This window comes from Lemur catta, chromosome 1, assembly GCF_020740605.2.
Source record: "Lemur catta isolate mLemCat1 chromosome 1, mLemCat1.pri, whole genome shotgun sequence".
Taxonomy (NCBI): domain Eukaryota; kingdom Metazoa; phylum Chordata; class Mammalia; order Primates; family Lemuridae; genus Lemur; species Lemur catta.
The window spans coordinates 127,176,624-127,199,215 of record NC_059128.1 but is presented as its reverse complement, the minus strand read 5'-3'; the positions used below and the strand labels follow the sequence as shown (position 1 = coordinate 127,199,215).

The window sequence follows — 22,592 nt, the reverse complement described above, 5'->3', positions numbered from 1 at the left end:
TCCTAAGTCAAGGAGTATCTATACGTTGCAATTTGAAAGCACCCACACTACCTCATAGTCACAACGGATTCATCCAGTACCTTGTTAGTGGGCAGCCAAACACCTTCTGGGGTGGAGGTGATGCTGGCAGCAGATCCTGCAGCAGCCTATAGCAAACAGCATTTACTGGAAGCTTCTAGAGCCTTCATCGTGGATTCTACTCTGTAATCCACCAGTGACTGTTCTGAGATGTGCCAGATATACCCCTCTGCATTCCCCCGGGGACAGAAGTTCCACTATGAGTGAAGGAGGGTCTGATCTATCACCTTGAGTGCCTGTTGGTCACAAAGATTGCTTTTACACGTTTCCAACATTTTGTGGGAAGGGAAGGATAGACTGTATTAGATGGTGTTGATGTGTCACGATGGATTCTCCCGTCTGTTTCTGTCGTCTGGGTTTGAACCACTGACAAACCAGTTCGAACCAGTTCAAAACCAGTTTCAGCAGGTTTTCACTGGTTACTTGATGGTCACTGAGGCCCTGAGGCTGCCCCCTGAGAGCCCAGGAGTGAGGCACCAGAGGAGGGAACATCTGCTTTGGCTTTTCAAGCTCAACCGTAGCTCCTCCTACTCTGGCTCTGATACAGTTTGAGGTCCGTGTCGCCAGGTGCTGTGTCTTATTTTTCTATCACCTGCAGCATTTGGCTAGTACCCTGCATACAGTAGGCACTCAATTAATAAATGTCTGTTGTATTAAATGGAAATACACCTATATTAGTCTGCTCCAGCTGCTATAACAAAATACCATATAGACTGAGTGGCTTAAACAACAGAAATCTATTTTCTCACAGTTCTGGAGGCTGGAAGTCCAAGATCAGGAAGTTCAGCATCGTCACTGGTGAGGGCTCTTTTCCTGGTTTGTGAACAGCCACCTTCCCACTATGTGCTCACATGGCAGAGAGAGAGAGGAAGCCGCTCTTCTTTCCAAGGGCACTAATCTCATTATGGGGCCCCACCCCCATGACCTCATCTAACCCCAAATGTCTCCCAAAAGCCCCACCTCCAAACACTATTGGGGGTTAGGGCTTCAATGCATGAATTTGGGGGAGATACAATTTAGTCCATAATACCACCCAAAAAGTGAAATAAGACCAAACTGCCATGTAACGTTTGATTTATATCTTATCCACTCTCCTAAAAGAGAAATGCCTAGCCACCAGAATAAGAAATACACTCAGGAAGACTGAAAATAACATACATGATGTACACACACACATTTTCTCTCCTGGAATCTTTGTTTTTGCTCTGAGCTTGGAGATACCCAATGAGTGTGCTTGGAATGGAGCAGCTGTAACAGGATAAAGGCAATGTGTTTTCATATGCATGCCCTGGAAACTCATTTAGAAATAACTATTCTCTTTTAGGCCATGTGTCACATCAGACAGCCTTTCTCTCCTCCCCCACTTTCATGCCTGGTGTTCTTTGATCCTTTCAGTAGTGACAGACCAAGGAGAATAATGTGTTGACAATCCTCCCAAACATCTACCAAGATTTTGTGCCTAAAGCTCTGATGCACTTCTTTAGATTGGCAAAGATTTTAAAGAAAGAGTTTTATGTTGTAATAAAACATTCTTAGGTAAAGACTATGCTTCTTTGAAAAGGCAAAGGGAGGATGAGTTTTTAGTTTATTCTTAAATACTATTACCAAGGCTCTTTGGCCTTAATTTGAATAGTTTTTGCAAGCAGGTACTTTTATTATTTGTATTTAAAATTATGGGAACACACAGAGTGGCTGAGGATAAGTCCCAACACTTGCTTAATCTGTGGGTGGCGGTTTCCTCCCTGTACGACGGATGACCTGATAGGGTCCTGATAAAGATTAAAGATGATAATATTTGTCAAGTGCTTAGAGCAGTGCCTGCCACATAGCAACTACTGTATGAGTGTTTGTTAAATATATTAACTTTTTTAAAAGAAGGCATCTTCCTATGGATTCAGCTTAAAATACGGGGAAGGAAAGCCACGAGTTTTGATGACTCTGCTAAAGAGCCAGTGTCATTTGTTCATAGAACACAACTGCTCGGAAACAACACGGAATGCCTCGGTCCTTTGATGGCCCTTGACTTGGCTGTTTGCTCGATGGTGCCCTCCTTGTCTGTTCCTTTGGGGTTGATAAAAATCATGTGCATCGACCTACTTGAGCTTTGAGTCATTCCATTGGGAAAATGATGGCAGCCTGAGATGGCCCGTTGTAGGAAGAGCAGTCTCAGGTCACTTACCCTTGTCCACTGTGTTCTCCCCCCAGCCCAAGCTTTTGGCCAAGGAGCTTCTTGACCTCGTGGCGTCTCACTTCAACCTGAAGGAGAAGGAGTACTTTGGGATAGCGTTCACGGATGAGACGTAAGTACCCCCGCAAGCCCTCGGAACCCGATGGAAACGGGCAGAACCTGAAATTGCCCCAGCTGTCAGCAGGGGCATCAGCTGCAGGCCACTTGGGTCCCATGGTCTGGGGTCAGTCCAAGTTCATCATCTGCGTTTCAAAGGCCTTGTGATCACGCCTGGAACGGCCACAGGATATAATTAGGGTGATGCTAGTATTATGAAATTATTAGCTAAGCTAGTTGTTAGAATCAAACAGGTTCGTGTTCGGGTTGAAATTTTTTTTTTTTTAATTAGATCTGCATGGGTTTGTTTTCTATTAAAGTTAAACGAAAACTTCTGGAAATGAAACGTTTCTCTCTGGTGTTGGGATAACAACAGCAGGAAGTGAATTGAATGATAGATTCAAAATGAAAAGAATCTGCACAGTTTCACTGTCTAAGCTGAAATCAAGTGAATACGAAAGTCAAAAATTCAGGTCACTCATCTGTTGAGAACAATATTTGCTTGCAGTGGTCTTTTCCATTTGGCTCTGTCAAATGGTGTTTTATAACACAAGGATGAAGTATCTTTACTAAAATTTCCATTTTCTTCTGAATGTAATGTTATCAAAAGAGTACAGTGAATACCTGCACAGATTCCTAGATAAAAATAAGCTGTTGTAAGCAAATGTTTCATAATTCTCTTTCCTCTGTGTATATAAACACACACACACACACACACACACACACACACACACACACACACACACACGCACGCGCATATGGTCGCCCTATAAATTAGTGACACTTTGGGCTGTGGTGTGTTCAGGGAGCAGGAGACAGGAGCGAAGCCAGATCTTCCTCAAGAAACAAGCTCAGCCCGTGGTCCTGGAGCCTGTGGAAGAATGATCTGGAAGGCGGAGACAGCTGCCCCTGGCCAGGAGGAATCGCCATGCCTGCAGGGAGGGACGAGAAAGCCCTGCTGTGAAAAGTTCAGGGTTGTAGCAGAAAGGAGGCAGCATAATAATTAAAAAAAAAAACAAAACAAAACTTTTAAACAAATACACATCTAAAACAATTACTTTCTCAAATGCAGATGTCTTCTGCTCTTTCTCCTTAAACTCCTTAAATTGCTCTTCCTACTTTCTTCACTAATTAGAAGGAAACCATAAGTTTCAATGAATCATGTCCCCATTGTTCACATTTCCCAAGTAAGTTCACTAAAAGACCCTGTGAGCTTTAGACAGGCCCAGTTAGACTTCCCTTTTGCATAAACAAGAATGGGGGAGTAAGCATGTTATCGCGGGCCAGAGGGGAAGAGGGATGTCTGCTGAATGTTCCAGATTGTTGTCCTGATGGCGCTCGCTGGAAGGAACCGATCCTAAGGTTAGAAAGTCACTTTTCTCCCAGGAGAGATGAGGGCACGAAAGCCACATGTCATAGGAGGGGGTGCACACAGCAGATCCGATTGTCCCATCCAGCTAAGCCTGTATGCTCTGGGTCCACACTGCCCTGGTTCTCTGTGCTGGCCAGGAAAGAGTGCATGTGCGTGTGTGCATGTGGAGGCCAGGCCAGGAAAGAGTGCATGCATGCATGTATGTGCACCTGTGTGTGCATGTATATGCATATATGTGCATCTGTGTGTGCATGTGGAGGCCAGGCCAGGAAAGAGTGCATGCATGCATGTATGTGCACCTGTGTGTGCATGTATATGCATATATGTGCATCTGTGTGTGCATGTGGAGGCCAGGCCAGGAAAGAGTACATGCATGCATGTATGTGCATCTGTGTGTGCATGTATATGCATATATGTGCATCTGTGTGTGCATGTGGAGGCCAGGCCAGGAAAGAGTGCATGCATGCATGTATGTGTACCTGTGTGTGCATGTATATGCATATATGTGCATCTGTGTGTGCATGTGGAGGCCAGGCCAGGAAAGAGTACATGCATGCATGTATGTGCATCTGTGTGTGCATGTATATGCATATATGTGCATCTGTGTGTGCATGTGGAGGCCAGGCCAGGAAAGAGTGCATGCATGCATGTATGTGTACCTGTGTGTGCATGTATATGCATATATGTGCATCTGTGTGTGCATGTGGAGGCCAGGCCAGGAAAGAGTACATGCATGCATGTATGTGCATCTGTGTGTGCATGTATATGCATATATGTGCATCTGTGTGTGCATGTGGAGGCCAGGCCAGGAAAGAGTGCATGCATGCATGTATGTGCATGTGCATGTGTGTCTGTGTGTGTGTGTGTGTGTGTGTGTGTGTGTGTGTGTGGAGACCAGGCTTGAGCAGAGCGTCTCGCCCTCTCTAGTAGTGGAGGTGGCAGCAGGGAGGCTCTGCGGAGATGTGATGAAGAGGATGTGAGCCATCGTGGAGCTGTCTGGGGGACGATGATGACTAGGATGTGAGCCATCCTGGCACAGTCCCGAGAAAGTGCAGCCGCCTCCGTCACCTGCCCCTGAGTCTGGTGGGAGGGTCTGTCCAGCCGTGGTAGGAGTGGTGGGCGGCCAGCAGGAAGTCAGGGGAAAACAGCTGGAGCTGGTACACGGTTTCCAAAAAAGAACTGGCAGGTACACGCAGTGCATCAGGGAAAAGGCAAGTGTCAGGGGCCCAGAGGAGATGAAGAGCCAGCGCCTCCACGGAGACAGAAACAGGGCGGCAGGGGATGGCTGTGACCCAGTGCTGTGAGTCCTGGCCAGACAATCCTGGGCAACACACATTCCTGGTGCCACTTTGCTAATCTGAACTTGTCGCCTTTTCCTGGGAACAAACGGAAGAACAGAAGCTGCCCCTATAAAATAGTACCAGGGGGTGTCACCTGCTTGGGGTCAGTGAATTATGTGTCAGTAAACACTGGCCTTATAATGTGTCCCTGAGCCCACCCTCTGCGTACCACTGACGCAAGATCTTTTTAATAACCATGTTTTCAAATTGTGCATGTGCACTGCAAGGGGGTGTATGTGTGCTACACTGTGTGTTTTATAATCAAATGTGATAAGAGTTTCATTCTTTATGACAGCCTATGGTATACCACATGCATTTGCCTATTTCCTAATGCAAACCAAACAGCATTAACACTTGAGAAGTGCTTCTAAACTGTGAAATCCTGTACAAGGACAAGATGTTATTACCGGCACTATTGTCCTTCCTAATGGTAGAATTTCTAATAGTAGGATACTCCTAGATCGTATATTGTCAGTGACTCTTTCAGAACTAACTGCTGCTGGCATTGTGCGGGATCTAGATGACACTGGATGAAAGATACATACAGCAGGATGGAGACAGGACATCGGTAATTACTCTAAGCTTCCCTCACCCCATAAGTTGCATTCAAAGTGTCTGAGTCCACAGTGCAAGACTTTATGCCCAGGAATGTTAAATATTGTTAGTAATCAACAGTGTTGCAGCATTGATACTAGCTCCACCTTCTCTTTTTTAATTTAAGTTTCTAGTTTGAAACAATTAGACTTGTAGAAGAATTGCAAAAATAGTAGAGTGCCTGTATGCCTTCCACCTGGCTTCAACAAATGTCACCATCTTACAAACCATGCCCCATTTATCAAAACTAAGAAATTAACATTGGTACTAAACTAACTAAACATTGTTAACTAAACTACAGACTTCATTCAAATTTCACCAGTTTTTCCATGAATGCCTTTTTCTATTCCAGAATTCAATTGCATTTGGCCTCCTCTTAGTTTTTCCAACTCCGTCCTAAAAAAAGGAGATACAGGTGGTCATCTATAAATGATCTGAATTGTGGTGATACATGCAAACGGTGACATTTGGGCTGAATTTAAAATCTTCTGAAACAAAGTTAGAGCCTGGTATAAATTTGATCTTAGAATAATTATTTGTGTTTTGCCAGAGTCATGGCTCTCAACCTTGGCTGCATGATGGAATTCCTCAGGACACTTTAGAAAGTATGAATGCCTGGGACCTACCCCTAGAAAGTCTGATTTAATTGATCGGGGTGTGGCCTGAGCACTGAGCTCATCCCAAGCTCCCCAGTTGATTCTAATGTATGGCCAAGTTTGAAGACCCCTGTTCTAGAAAGAGGGAATGTTGAAGTTAATTTCCTTTTCTCCCTCACTCTAGAGCTAAGAAGAGAAGCTGATTCTGCTTAAACTTTGAATGTTGGGGGCCAATAATGACACATCCCAGGGACCTGCCAAGTTATAGACCTTCTGGGTTCCCCTTCTCGGTTCCATTCCTGACAGTTTGAGAACCAACTCTGAAGTTCAGATTTAGTTTTTCTCTGTGTACAAGTAGTGTAACTGAGATATTCATTTATCAAACATTGGCATCCATCATTTAGAAAAAGTCATTTTTATATTTTATTTCTGAAATATTTCTATTGTTTTAATACCTGAGTTTTAATTATATTTTTTAAATTATGGGCTGGGGGGTGGTGGGAACAGAGGGTCCCATCATCAAAAGCTATCACTAAACAACTTTTAGACTATTCAGCAGAATTCATCCAACACACCCCAAGTTGACGTCATGATTGTCTTAATGTAGTTACATTTTAATTTGAATCCCTTGTCATAAATTTTAAGACTTGCTCATTGAATGCTATAAATAAGTATCCATATTAAAAAAGAAAACCTTTAAAAAATATTTAGAAATTTGAGAGAGGAGAAGAATAAACTTGGTTAGCCATTATTGCATATTTTAAACGCCAGGTTACAGTTAGTAAGATTTTCACATACCAATTAAGAATATGAGTAGTTATTAACCTTTTATTGAATCACAGATGCCTTTGAAATTTGTTAAGAAGTTACATTCACTCTCCTTCCCAAAAATTTACATTTAAAAGTTTACAAAAATAATTTTTGCTTAAATTTTTAGAGGATTCATAGGCACCCTTAAGCCAGGATTCTAGAAAGAACCCATAAGGTAGGCAATTGAGTTGAGGTTCTTCTGCCCCCCAGCATCCTGTGTTTTAATTAATTGAATTGCTTGATTGGTACTATTTGGGGAGTCTGATTTACCCTAATAATTAAGGTGTAAAGTGGCCTGACTCATTGGAAATTCACCTTTCGATCCAGTGCCAGGTGTGCTGGCACATGGGAACGCGCCCTGTCCTGCGCTGGCGTCCTGGCCTTTGCTCAAACCGTGACTAGCGTTGGCCGAGGCATCTGAAAAGGGTCTAGTCATTCAGCATTCCTGGTTACAAGCTTATCTACAATTTAAAAATAAGCAATGTAGAAAAGCAATTTTCCAATTGCAGAAGAAACAACAACGAGAAGCCGCTCTGGGAAAGTAATTTATTTAGAAATGGGTTTGGGATTTCCAGTTATTATCTGCCATTCGGCGAGAGAGGAGAGTCAATAGTTCGGCCGCGGTGCTTGGCTTGCAATATAATAGCTGCTTCTGGGGACGTGGCGTTCCGCGTCTGTCACCGCCGCCGAGATGACCCGGGCCACGCTACCAGACACTGCAGCAAACAACGGTGCCTCCTACTTAGCGACCAGAGCGGGGCTTGAGTGCAACTCCTTCTGTGTGGAGCTAAGATAAATAGAAGAGAATGCTGCGGTCCAAGGAGGGCTTAGCGACCCAGGCTTTCTGTTCATGTTTTCCTTCCCAGTACAAATGACAGGAGGCAACTGGGATTCTGGACCAGGTGACCAGAGTGAATTCCTAATATGGAGCCTGTCATTTCTTTAGGATGCGAGTGACACCTATACCTGGGTGGCAGTCCTTGAACCTACAAGAATATCCATCTGTGGGGCATATTTTGAAGCTGATGTCTTCATTCTCTCACCAAATACTTATTTAGCATCTGCTGGTCACCACTGGAGATGCCCAAATAACTGGCCTTTGACTCCTTGTCCAGTTTGGATTTGTAGTTGAGGAGGTGATTATTAAGATCTAGTGTAGGATTCAGCCATGGAACAAAAAAGCGACTTACTTGTACCCCCCTAAATCTATTTAAATAAAAATAAATAGATTGATAAATAAAGAGAAAATTTGGAATAGCGTTCAGAGGACATAGCAGAGCAAACAATTCTTCCATAAATAAAAAAGCCGGGAATTCAGTGGGGCTGAATGATTTAGTAATCTGTTCTTCCCACTATACACCCTACTTGAACCTTTCTCTGCTGTTGAGGGTGTAGTTAAATCAGTGTCCCTGGACTGTCCTGATGAGCGCATGTACTTCGGAGTCGGGGACACCGAATAGCTAAACATTCTTCCATTGGAAGAGCTCCCAACCCCACCTGCATCCAACAGCATCTGAGAGAATTTCATACCCTTGCTCTGGCTTTCTGTAGAAACTCATGCCGTATGAAATAACCTGTCTGCGATAAAAACATCTAAAAAGCAGGCAGCGTCGTCCTCCCCCACCAGGTCTGAGAAGTGTGGGCTCAGATAGACTCATCACACTCCTCCACCCTCCAGTAGCTACAAACAAAGCTGTCCCCGAGGCCATCTCCATTGAAGGTGCCACCACTTCAACTAAAAATCTATTTGTTTTAAATGTAGACCGCTAAAAGCAATCTGTTAAATAAATGCATCCAATTTCGATTGCCCGGAAGCAACTGCATATTTATTACCGACCTGACATTTTTGACCTACTACAACCATAAACCCGATGAGTGTTATCTCGCTCAGCTTTAAAGATAGTTATCAGTCCCGTAGTAGCAAAAATGCTCTGTCTGCTGGGGCACCTTTTTGCATTGTTGCTGGCAAACACGCTGAAATGTGCAATCTCAAATGAAAAATCAATGAGAATCATTGGGAACCAAGCTATCGGGCATCTCTTAGTTAAACTGTGTAGAGGAAATACTCCTTTACCTCTTGGCTTTCCCTCCCACCCTAACACAAAGGGGAAAAAGGAAAGATCTGAGGGAGGCACTATGTGTCAGGACCATGAAGTGTTAAATAGGAAGGAAAAAGCCCTCTGCAGTGTAGAATCCTTGCCCCTGTTGGGTGCAGGAAATGTGACTTTGGGCCCAACTGATGAACAGAAAATAACATTTTAACAAGTCTATTGCAGCCAAGCATAGGGGCCCCAGAATTATATGATAGTTTCCAGTGTTTTTTTTTATTTTATTTATAAGGCTCTCTTTTTTTATTTTTAATTTTTTTTTATTTCAGCATATTACAGGGGTACAAATGTTTAGGTTACATATATTGCCTTTGCCCCACCTGAGTCAGAGCTTCAAGCGTGTCCATCCCCCAGACGGTGCTCACCGCACCCATTAGGTGTGAATATACCCATCCCTGCCTCCCCCTCCCATCTGCCTGACACCCAATGAATGTTATTACTATATATGCACTTAACTGTTGATCAGTTAATACCAATTTGATGGTGAGTACATGTGGTGCTTGTTTTTCCATTCTTATGATACTTCACTTAGTAGAATGGGCTCCAGCTCTATCCAGGATAGTACAAGAGGTGTTAGATCACCCTTGTTTTTTGTGGCTGAGTAGAACTCCATGGTATACATATACCACATTTTATCAATCCACTCATGTATTGATGGGCACTTGAGCTGTTTCCACATCTTTGCAATTGTGAATTGTGCTGCTATAAATATTCTAGTGCAGATGTCTTTTTTATAGATTGTCCTTTGTTCTTTTGGGTAGATGCCCAATGTGCTTTTTAATCCATCTTTTAGCAGAAATAGTGGACAGTTATTATAAGGGATCTTGGTTGAATTGCCTGTCCCTTCAGTCTGTCCCTTCAGTGAGAGACTTTTACAAACTCAGAATATGGAAAGAGCCAACTTCCTGCCCTCCCCCACCCCCGCCCAGGGTGCAAGGGCTCCGGGGGCGGGGGCGGGGAAAGGCCTCCCCGTTGGCCATCAGAGCCAGGCCAGCATGTGCGTCCCGCCACCCATGCAGAATTGGGGAGGAAGAGTTCAGCAGGGGAGGTGGAGAAATAAAAGTCATTTGTCCTCAGAGGCTGACTATTCCATTTAGGGGCGATTCCGGCCTCCTCATTTCTCTTTGCTTCCTGGTCATTTTTTTTCCTTTCTGGTCATTTAGTTGATAAATGCTAAACCAATATGTGGCTGGGAACAAAAGAGTTTCCAGTTAAATCCATTGCTTAAAAAGTCATTCATTGAAAAAGTTTAATGTGAGGAATGCAATGATGTAGAGAGGAAATGCACCTGTGTCTTCTGTTAATGTGAATGAAGAATTGATAGACCCAACGGAGTGGGATCCAAGCGACACCTGTCTCTGGCTCTTCTTGCAACATGTCCCCACCTTGCGGTTCTTCCTGTGTGAGTGACAGCCTGGAGATCCAAGTCTAATCCCCAGCGGGCTGTGTGGTCAGTAACGTGGTGCTGGAAAAAATGACTGTGCTTTTGTGCTGTTCTGGTCTGTGAGTGATTCAGAGACTTCTCTTGTGAGGATAATGTAAAGGTGGTTCCCACCAGGCCATTTATCAAGAAATATTGTAAAGGCACAGGATGAATATTTAAATCTCCCTGGTCATGGGATGGATTGCTCTTGGGGGTGATCCATCATTCAGTCGATGAACAATCCCTTCTTTTGAGCACCTCACCTTTGCTGGGCACTGTGCTAGATTCTTGGGATAATTTTTTTAAATGGTGAAAACTTACAATTTAGTTGCGAGACAGGTCATATTTTTAAAATACTAACTCATTGTGTGAGATTACACCAAATGCCTTGTAGACAACACAAACCAGGAGCTCTGGAGAAGTTTGAAAGAAACCCCAGACTTAGGCAGTCAAGGAATATAAGTCAGGCTTGGACTCAGCCTTGAACAGCGTCTACGCGTTCAGATAAAGAGGGTGGAGAAACAAATCTCTGATTCAGTGAGTAGAGCCGTGGTGTCGAGCGTGCATGTGGCGTTTCTACAAGAGGCTGAGCCCAAAGAGAGGACCTTGAGAGTCCGGGGGCGTTTTCAGAGCCAGGAAGGGAGTGGCTGCAGCTTCTGATAATTTGTCTAACACCTTCCCGTTGATCAAACCTGCACACTTTTACCTTATGAGGTAGATCTCCTGACATCTTCCAGGTGTAAATAGTCAGTTGAAGACAATGAATCCATCCACAGAGTAAGTTCTGTACACTGGGAAGTGTAGAAACAGAGGTGGACCCGGGGTGGCGGGTCTGGTCATTTTACTTGCAAATACCATCTTCCTTTTGTTTTTTTCCTCTTCCTGTATACAGAGCAAGGTAATAAAAACAGTAAGTTAATGGAAATCTTTTTTCTGGCTGGAGATTCTTAGAAGGAGGAAAAAGAGGCCAGAATTACTCCGGTGGACACCCTCCGTGAGGCAGATCCAAACATCACCGGCCTCGCAGCCACAGGCTTGGGCTTCCCCGGGAGGGATTTATTTTCTTGTGCAAAAGGTGCATTTTGAGTAAAGTCTCAAAAAGTGGGTGGAAGGCTCTAATGTGTTTTCTCTCTTTGCTTTGTTGGAAGCGAGCATGGGCTTGGGGGAGCAAACATTTTTAGGTAATGATGCAGACAGATTTTGTTTCTTATTATCCACAGAGCAGGTGGCAGCCTTCCGCACACGTGTGTGCATGATAAACACGGGTGTCACACAGCGTCAGCCACCTGGGGAAATGTAGTGAGGTCCACTGGGTCTATTCCCTGTGAGTTTGCTCAGTAAAGTGATGATGGGACTCTGTACCCTCCAGGATATGGACTGAGATTGGTAAGAGTGGATTCCTCTGTTCACAATTGTTCCATAGCTCTGCCTCACGCTTCCAAGACCAGCATCCTTGAAGTAGCCTCCAGCGCTCTCTCTGGGTTCACCCCTTCCCTCCCTACCTCAGGGCCTTTGCACATGCTGGCCGCTCTGCCTGGAAAGTGGTTCCCCTTTCTCTTCGCCAAGTTAACTGCTGCTCTTTCTTCAAATCTCAGCTCAAACACCAGGAAGTGTTTCTTGGACCCCCAGACTAGATCAGCCTCTTGTATGACCTCCTAACTCATCCCAATGCCATTAGCAAGAACGTCATTCATTGTGGACATGGTTGTTGAGTGTCTGTCTCCTGACAAGAATATAAGCTCCAGGGGAGTAGAGATTGTGTGCGTCTTGCTGGCTGACCATCCCCAGACACTCTAGAGAGAAGGCAGCCAGGGAATGTGTAGGGAAGGAAAGGAGAAGGGAGGGAGGGAAGGAAGGAAGAAATGCAGCACTGGCTCCATTCGTATATCATCACATGTCTCTGTGGTTCACCTTTTAAAATGGTGTTAATGAGGCATAATTGACATACAATAAACCACATACATGAAAGTGTGCAATTTGATAAATTCGGACATACGTCCACATCCATGAAACCGTCACCACAATCAAGGCAGTGAATATATCCATCACTCCCAGGATGTTTCTTCTTGTACCCTCAGCCACGCCCCAGGCAATGACTGATCTGCCTTCTATCGCTGTGATTAGTGTGCATTTTCTGGAGTTTTACATAAATGGAATCAAACAGTCTATACTTGGCTTTTTTTAATCTGTCTTCTTTTACTTAGCATAATTATTTTGCAATTCATCATGTTGCTGTATATACACGAGGACTGTCTGGAAACTATCCAGCCATCCAGTGTTCAATATAACAAGAATGGTGACCTGGCTAGATACTTCCCGGACAGCCCTCATGTTTAATCGATCAGTAGTACGTTCTCTTATCACTGCTTAGTATTCCATGGTATAGATGTAACACAGTGTGTCTATCCATTCTGCCGTCGATAAACATTTGGGTTGTTTACAGTTGGGGGCTATGACCATATCTGTGAAATGTCCATTAAGTGTCCATGAACATTTGTACAAAAGTCTTTGTGGGGACAGATGCATTCGTTTTTCCTGGGTGTAGAACGGCTTAGTCATATGGTAGGTGGAAGTGTAATTATTTGAGATACTCCTTATGGTTTAATTTTCATTAGGGTGCAGGTCTCAACCCCAGGACTTTCTGATGCCTCTTCTTCCTCCTCAGGTGACTCAGGTGACACAGTGTCTCCTGCTGATGCAGTATTCACTAGATAATTCCTTTAGGGTCCACATTTACCTGCAATCCAGCACGTTCCGCTCCACATACACGCTTATCCCAAAAAGCCTCTGCAAAATCCGAAGTCCTAACCAATTTGTCTTTATTTTCCTCAGGGGACACTTAAACTGGCTTCAACTAGATCGAAGAGTTTTGGAACATGACTTCCCTAAGAAGTCAGGACCCGTGGTTTTATACTTCTGTGTCAGGTATGTACACCTGGTATCTGCATTTTTGCTTTTGTTTGGTGTCAGAAAAGTCGGGGACAGCAGAGAGATTCAAGGGGAAGGTAGGACAGGTTCGTCTTGGATCATTGCCAGGGAGAAAGGTCATTGTATAGCTGCGTTCCTCGTAGATGCAGATGCAGGGTGTGAGTGTGTAAGGCACATTGGTTTGTGTGCATAGATAAACCCGTGTTTGTGCATTTGCATTATGATGCTTGTGTGGAATGAACATTGAAACCCATTTTTTTTTTTTTGCTTTTTTTTTTTTTTTTTTGGAGAGGGTGTCATATATCTTGAGCTAAACTGAGTACAGTAGTCAGTTGATGACCAGGGTCATTTTCAACCACACACCATTGTTTAGGGCTACAAGGCAAGTTCCCCACATCTGAGAACAATGACCAGGCCAGCTTACGAAATAGGTCAAGAAAAAAATATAAGGACAATATACCTACACACCCAAGGAAGTCTGTGTGTCATGTGTGTGTGTGTGTGTGTGTGTGTGTGTGTGTGTGTGTGTGTGTCTTTTTATAGGCACAAGTGTGTGCTCATAGTGATGTGTACATTGTCTGGGCTGTTCCTTTAATTGTGTCTTCTTCAGCCAAGTGTCCTGTAGCTCTGATCATCTGTACTGTTTGCAGGAAAATAAACAGAGATTAGATTTGTCTGGGTTTCACAGACAATAAACTGAAGTGAGCAGGAGAAAAAGAAGAAAGAGGGGAGATGCTAGGAAGCTTTATCTGGAGGGAGATTGTGGGGCAGAGTCCCTGGGCCTGATTCTCCGTGTCTTCTCTGGCTGATTGAGACAGCAGCTGCTATTTCCTGCCACTCACAATAACAATGATGGCACAGAGCTAAAATGAGGTGCCTGCTACCCACAACTTGCTATATTTCAGCTGGAGTGTCCCCGTTAAGATCTTAGAGCTGTTGCCGTTCTAAACGCCGGAGATTTTGGCTGCAGAAACTCACAGCTTATTGTTCTCATTATTATAGTAATGCTCTTTTTTTTTTTTTTTTTTTTTGCTACCAAAAGTCAGCATTTCAAATGTGACATTTGTGTTCATTACGAAATGAAATCACTGGGCCATTTAATTAACACTTGCTGTAAATACTCAGTGCCTCCCAGGAGCAAGGCGGTGGATGTGCGCCGGGAGAGGAGGAGCCGGGGCGGCCGAGCCGGAGACCCGGTTGATGCTGTCTGGCTGGACCGTCGCCACCCGACCAGACAGGGCTCGGTCTGTCACAGTCGGGGGCTTCCACAAGTCAAAGAAGGGGAGAACACTCCCCCCCCACACACACCCAGGCAAAGCCTCTTGAATATTTAATAGGCGCAAACATGTAATACAGGGGCCAGGGCACAGTGGCTCATGCTTAGAATCCTAGCACTCTAGGATGCCGAGGCCGGAGGATCCCTGGAGGTCAGGAGTTCGAGACCAGCCTAAGCAAGAGTGAGAACTGGTGTCTACAAAAAATAGAAAACATCAGCCAGGTGTGGTGGTCCATACCTGTAGTCCCAGCCACTCGGGAGGCTGAGGTGGGAGGATCACTTTGAGCCAAGAGTTTGAGGTTGCTGTGAGCTGTGATGATGCCACTGCACTCTACCCAGGGCAACAGAGCGAGACGTTGTCTTAAAAAATAAACAAAAAAAAAACATGCAAGCAGGAAGCTCATACTTACTCCTGCTATACACAGTCTGATAAGACGTTCTCAGGCCTGGATCATCTGCCCTGGCTTGAGTGCGATGTCACTCCGATCTAGAGTCTAGGAACCCTCTTAGCTAGGGTTGCTCTCACTCTAAAGGGTTGTTCCTTTTAACTCGAAAAGACACCCTAATATTTAGCCCTGTTAAATCTGCTGAAAAGCCTGTTTAGAACATAGGTTTTATTGTTACTCAGTTGCGGTGAGGCCAGCAGGTCAGGAGAGGACTGCCATAGAAAAATAGAAAAGAGAGTTTGTTACAGTTTGGAAGAGGAGGAGGCAGGCCACGCCACGCCACGCCATGCAGGACGACACAGGAAGGAGCCAGGGGAGTGAGGGCGAGTGTGGACAGGGGCCCTTACTGTGGTTTCCGTGGGAAGGCGAGGCAGGGTGAGCAGACTTAGGATTGGCTAGTCTGAATGATTTCAGCAGGCTCTGGGGCACGGGGCTGTCCCTAGTTGTCCGGTACGTGTCCCTGGGGTGATTGGGGCAGGGGAATAGTGGCCCTGGGTGTGAGAGCCCCTAGAGGTGTGGGGAAGGGTGGGCTCGGGACGGCTAGTGTGTCGCACGTGAAAGTCGTGCTCCCTGGGGAGCGGTTTGCCGTCTCCAGGAATTGGCCAACCCTGGCCGGAGAGCCCCTCCAAGGACAGCAGGGACCCTGATGTCACAGCATCGTGGAGACACGGTTAATACAGAACCAGACTTGGAATCGTCCATGCAGACCCTCTGACTCTAAGAACATTCATCTCCCTGGGTTTTCCCAGAGACCTGGAATGTTCTTTGTGAACTGAGGAAACCCTCCCTGCTCTGCGCTGATCGTTAAGGAAATGCAACATCGCCCCCTACTGGCAGAGAGGAGGACTTCTGGAGAGGCTCTCAGGAAAATCAGAAAAATAACTGAATTTTTGAAAAAGAAAAGAAAATCTTGACTCTGACTCCAACCGTCAACGCTCCCGTCTCCCTGGGCCCCCGCTGTGAGCTGTGCCTCTCTCCCTGTGCGGATGGAGGTGTCTGAGGTCTCTCTCTCTCTCCAGGCATTTCTGACTCGGCGGTTCTCTGGTACAGTTGGAAATTCAGGATGAGCTAAACATCCGAGTGTAACAAACAATGATAGGACAAGCCCGGAACTCACAGGGTTTCCAGCCTGTCGTCTCAGTGAGAAAAGTGAACAGGAAACTACTTTCCAATTCCGTGTAAAGGAGATATTTCTTTTTCCTTCACCTCAAAAGAAGCTTGTTATTTCCTGGCCCTGCTCTGCCTCTGTTAGGGCCAGACGATGTAGCCCAGTGGAAATGAATGCTGTCCCCAAAGATGTATCATTTGCCGCCTCATTTCGGTTTTCCATTATGAGAGGGTTGGAAAGAAAAGAGAAGTGTTCTGTTTTCTTAATACACGATGCAGGAGAAAATTGGGATGAGGGAAGGGGAGGATGTAGAATGTCTTCACTCCTTTATTCTCAAGAACGAAAGCAAGGCCGCCGCGCGGTGACTCACGCCTGTAATCCTAGCACTCTGGGAGGCCGAGGGGGGCGGATCGCTCGAGCTCAGGAGTTTGAGACCAGCCTGAGCAAGAGCGAGACCCCGTCTCTACTAAAAATAGAAAGAAATTATCTGGCCAACTAAAAATATATATAGAAAAAATTAGCTGGGCATGATGGCGCATGCCTGTAGTCCCAGCTACTCGGGAGGCTGAGGCAGTAGGATCGCTTAAGCCCAGGAGTTTGAGGTTGCTGTGAGCTAGGCTGACGCCACGGCACTCACTCTAGCCCAGGCAACAGAGTGAGACTCTGTCTCAAAAAAAAAAGAAAAGAATGAAAGCAAATGAGATAAAGATGGACGGTATTGCTTTTAAAATTAAGTTATTTCAGACCCTACAGATTTAGATTCAAAATTATTATTAGAGTACTGAGGTTGCTGTCAACCTCAGGAGGCCTCTGCTAATATTCTGATATTAGGGTTACCCTCGCCCTCCCCTCCCTTCTCCTGTGTTTTCTTTCTTTCCTTCCTTCCACTTATTTTGTTATTCTGATTACCCTTTGCCAAAGGCCCCTTGTAAAGGATGTGGATTAGCCTTAAAAAATTAAATCAAGCTTCATTTGCTTTGAGATGTAACAGTTGCTTCTGCCTTTCAGTTTTCTGTTATTAAAGAACTGGCAGTTGTACGACTTTACCTCTGAGGCCATGGTGGAGGGGTATGGAGGCCTCTGTGCCCTAAAACACTTGCTGCAAAAGCAGGAGGCGTGTGCTTGCTTGGGGATGCAGGGGGCATGGAAGGTGACCCACTAGTTCATTCATTCCCAGGCTTTGCAAGTGTGAGGGCCACTTTGTAATCCCTTGAGAATTATAGACCCCGACATGGTGGTAATTGTACTAATAATATCTGTGGACTGAGAAAACCTACTGATGTCTAAGGTTACTCTGGATTCACTAACACGTTTAAATGAGCAGATACTATATTAAACATGACAGCCTCTGCATGCATTTGAAAAATGATAGAAGACATTATTTATTTAGTCTGTAGACAAAAGGTGGCAAACCGGGTAGGGCGTGGGCTTGACCTAGCCTATAGACATGTTCTGTTTGCCTTAGGCAATGTTGGTTGGTTGTTTTTGCTGTTGTTGTTGTAATTTGAATTAGTTTCCCACATTTAAAAACCAATGGACTTCTTAGGTGGTGAACCACTGACCTAGTCCCACTGTCTTCTTTTACAGTCCAGAAAACAGAGGCCCAGCGAGATCATGTGACTTGCCCTAAGTCACACAGAGAAGGTTCTAGATCACTCACTGGTCTTTGACTCTCTCCCCAGGAGTCTTGCAGTCAGATTGTTGTGCTGTTCTAGATCATAGTGCTTGTTTCTTCCTGTTTCACCTTCTGCCTCCTCTTGGGTACCCAGTACCCTCCGAGTCCAGTCTCAGGGTTGCCACCACCCAGAACCTTCTTCTCCTCCAAGAAGCTGCATCTCAACCACTCCCTGCCCCCTGTTTCACTCCTTTAGTGTGGCTGGTCCTTAGACAGTACAAGCACATTATCTCATTAAAGAATTTAATCAATTGGGAAGTCGATATGTAAAGGCGTGTTTAGTGTAAACCTAAATGATGTCAGCATGTTTCATCTTGGGGAAAAAAAATCCATAAGCTCCATCTGGATAGAAACCCAATTTTCATTTGGCTTAATATGCATTCATATCTCACCGTGTTAACACTTAGCCCAGCTCTCTGGATATGCAGAAATCAAGTGACACTTTGCCACCCCCAGGAAGATACATAGTAAACCATTTCAAAGAGACGTGTGATTAACCAGAGGAAATTATCTTTTAAAAATCCAACTCAACACCGATTAGGACAAAACAAGCAGCTGTAATGAAAACAAATAACATTCTGAAATATCGGAAAGCAGGGAAAGAAAAAGAAAGTAGACCGGTCAGTTTTAGAGTCTGTGCTTCCAAATCGGTGGCAGGCCAGTTCTTTGGCTGTGGTGAGGGCTGTCGGGCGAGATAGTCCTGAGCCACCGTAGAGGAACCTGAAAAATGCTGTTTGTCCTCAAAAAGGAATCACAGAAAAGCAATTGATGACACCATCCTCTTTTGGTCATTTAGGATTGGGCGTTCCAGTTGGCATCTCAAGTCGTGTAGCTCAAAGGAACAGCTGATTTGCTGTGCCGGCCCTTTCTGTGGTTCATGCGCAGTTTTTGTCTTTCAGGTTCTATATAGAAAGCATTTCGTACTTGAAGGATAACGCCACCATCGAGCTCTTCTTTCTGAACGCTAAGTCCTGCATCTACAAGGTAGGAACTTCCTCTTCCGTTTCCCACTGAAATCTGAAAGTACTGTTTGAAGCTGGAAATCCCAAGGTGTTGCCCCTTGGGTGATTTTATTGATTAACAGAAGTGATTTATAACTTATTTATTATAAATAAATAGAACTTCGTGAAGCTAAAGGCATCAGGTTAATAATGTGATTCCTTCCAATCCCTCTGTAGTTCTGGCTTCGTGGGGGTGTTCCTTAGCCTAATTTTAAAGGTATCCTAATTTTAAAGGTCTCTTTCTCAACTGAGACAAAGGGGGAAAACACTAGATAAGTGTGACAAACGTACTAGTCAACTTAGGCCTGGCAAGTATGAATGAACTTCTTATAACCAAATGTGTGTCTAGGGGACCATTTGTGGGTGGTCTAACAGTATCTTTCAAGGGGATGCTTGTGGCACTTTAGGTGAGACAATTCTTTTCTTAAAATTGTAAAAGGCACATATATTTATTATCATAATCATTTTTAAGAGTACCGTTCAGTGGCATTAAGTGCATTCACACTGCGAATGCAACCATCACCACCCTCCACCCGCCAAATTCTTTTCATCACCTCACTCTGAAACCCTGTACCCACTAAACAACCCCCCATTCTTCCCTTGCCAACCACCATTCTCCTTTCTATCTTTATGAATACGACTACTCTAGTCCCTCATATAAGTGGAATCATACATATTTGGCTTATTTCATGTAGCATGATGTCCTCAACGTTCCCGCATGTTGTAGCATGTGTCAGAATTTCCATCCTCTTTAAGCTTGAATAATATTCCACTGGGTGTATGTACTACGTTTTGTTTATCCATTCATCTGTGGATGGACACATGGGTTGCTCCTACCTTTTGGCTCTTATGAATAATGCTATCATGAGCATGGCTGCCTGAATAGTTCCTCAAGCCCTTGCTTTCAGTTCTTTTGGGTGTATACCCAGAAGTGGGATTGCTGGATCACATGGTAGTTCTGCTTGTCATTTTTTGAGGCACTGTCTTACTGTTTTCCATAGCGGCTGCTCCATTTTACATTCCCACAAACAGTGCAACAGTGCTTCAGGGTTTCAATTTCTCCACATCATCACCAGCACTTATTTTCTGTTTTTTGGGTTTTTTTATTTTTTATTTTTTTTAAGTAATAGCCATCCTAATGGGCATGAGGTGGTATCTCATTATGGTTTTGATTTGCTTTGCCCTAATGACTGATCATGTTAAGTGCCTTTTCACATGCTTATTGGTCTGTTCAAGAGACAATTCTTAATAGAGCAGGACAGTCCCTTGCAGTGTATCCAACTGGCCCATGTGTTTAGAGTGTTTCCTTTCATGGGATAACCCAAAATGCCCACACACCTTTCCAGCACACACTCGCTCCCCAGGGAGAGGAGCTTGCAGAACACCACCCAAGTTAAAAACAATGACTAGGAGAACATATTTAAAGGAAACACCCGCTCCCCTGGCTGCCCCACCTGCACGTTACGTCCCCTGAGTGCAGCCTTCATGCTCCCTCTCGAGGGCTGCTGTTCAGGGTCGGGAGAACAGCTAATACCACGAAGCTCACATAAGGTGTAGTCTTATTACCTGCCGAGGGCTTGATGTCCATTGTCTGATTGAGTCTTTATGCCTTTTGAGATGAATACTGCTTTTTATTCCTGTTTTCCAACAAGAAAGATGTGGCAAGAGGGTATTCACCTGAGGTCACATACCCAGTGGGTGGCCCGGGCTGTGCTGTGCCCTGGGTGGGGGTGCAGACTCTCCCTGCACACCCGTTTGTAAAGTGGCTGATGGATATATTCAAAGGAGTCTGAGGAGATCCCGCTGCCTGTATTTTCATATTTAACTACACTCAGGTTTGGGGGATGGCAACAACCCCCTAAGCCTTAAAACACACACGCAAGAGTTGAAATGGTGTATATTAGCTATCCCTTTTCCTTCTGGAAGGACTTGAGCAGGTTTGTTGCACAGAATTGATCTACCAAGTGCAAATGTTCAAAGTAACAGAGGGCCTGGTAATGATCAAACTCAATTCCGTGAAGAGACCTCACTTGGTGGCAGTCACTGAGCCAGGACTTAATCTGGGCTCAAACCTAGAGCACTACCATGACAGTATTTTTGGAGTTTTGCTGAATGGAGGAAAACGACACTAAATGCAGTTCCAGGTACTTGCAAATTCCTTCCTCTCTCTAAGCACCCATTTTCTCATTCTAAAGTGGAACTGTTAATAATGACACCAACCATCCGTACCTCACAGACCTTGAAAGTATCTGATGGTGTTTTTGAATGAAAGGGAAAAAGCACTTTGAAAAAGTTCAGAAATGAAAAGTAAGCACTGTCCACCAGGTGGCAGCCTTGGGCAGTGAAGTAAGTGGAAGAAAAGTCGCTGAACCCACGAATTCGCTCTTGAGCCTCTCAAGTAAACAGTGGCTCCAAAGCGGACCTGTGCAGGTACCTGGGTAAAGGCGGAGAGTGGGTGTTCAGTTCTGTCTTGTCCCAAATGTGAGCTGAAGGTGACAGGGTTTCTGAACATCATGTATGCTGCAAGGACTCTGGTATTCAGGGAAAATACAAAAGGAGAATAAATCCCAGAACTGAATATTACAGATTCCCCAAGTGGAGGTGATGATCGCTTTGTCGCCAGCCACATTTAGGATCAAGGTGCCAACAGCCTCAGCCTGCCTGCCGAATGGCATCCCAGAACCCAGCTCTTTCTTAAAATTTTCGCTTGAACTTGGGCCCACAAATGACCACAACTAACAAGGCATGGCTTCTCTTAGGTTTATATAGGAGACCAAATAGCATCACGAGGCCACTTATCTCCCTCTGGTGATCAAGAATAATTTTTTTCATTTGCATAAATTGGTCCTTAGCATTTATAAAAAATTTTGCACCTGTAGTATCTTATTTGAGCCTCAGAAACTCTAAGTGAGGAAGAGCGAGAACCCCTGGTTTTCCAGGGGAGAAGCTGCTGTTGAGAGAGGTTAAGTGACTTAGTTAAAGACAGAGGACCTGGAGTTGGCTGGACAGGCCGTGTAACCTGTAATGGGAGGCGTGGAGCTGAGCGATTAGGAGTTTACTTTTGCCATGGGGCAGACCCGGGTTCCCTTCCCACCTCTGCCACTTAGTAAACGCAATAAATGTGGACACCTTCCGCAATGTCTCCAAGCTTCATATTCCTCTTTGATTGAGCAAGGATATTGTAAGACCCTGCTCACAACCTTCTTGGGAAGTTCTTAGCGCTGTGCCAGGCGTCTTGTTAGCTAGCTGGATTCCAGCCTGAGTTGTCTCTCTTGGCTATGATTGTCTTTGTGCCACCCACGCTGCCCCCTGGCACTTTGGAGGCCTCGGAGAACCCACAGGGCGGGGCCAGACCTGAAGAACCTGCCGTGGTAATGACCCAACCGCAGGCTTGGGTTTTTGGATTTAATATCAAGTCCCTCCCTGTTTCTTGGGGAATGATTCTTACCATGTATGAGAATCTGAGTTAACCCAGGTAAAACATGCCGCTTATTTTTGCTTCTTCAAAGTCCAATTTCATTCTCTTTTTAAAGTTTTAATATTCATTTCTATC

At 44.8% G+C, this 22,592-nt stretch overlaps 1 protein-coding gene across 3 annotated transcripts in view; it reads left to right on the top strand.

Moving 5' to 3' along the window:
- The window catches only part of FRMD4A (FERM domain containing 4A), a 181,977-nt gene that overhangs the window by 59,912 nt on the left and 99,473 nt on the right, over positions 1-22,592 (top strand). For 2 of the 3 annotated variants that reach the window (XM_045533693.1, XM_045533701.1), the window contains exons 3-5: positions 2,284-2,378; positions 13,438-13,530; positions 18,938-19,022. In XM_045533693.1, coding sequence (XP_045389649.1) covers positions 2,284-2,378; positions 13,438-13,530; positions 18,938-19,022 — 273 coding nt within the window. Of the gene's footprint in view, positions 1-2,283; positions 2,379-5,583; positions 5,643-13,437; positions 13,531-18,937; positions 19,023-22,592 lie in introns of those variants that run through there. The other variant, XM_045533706.1, reaches the window with a different exon arrangement.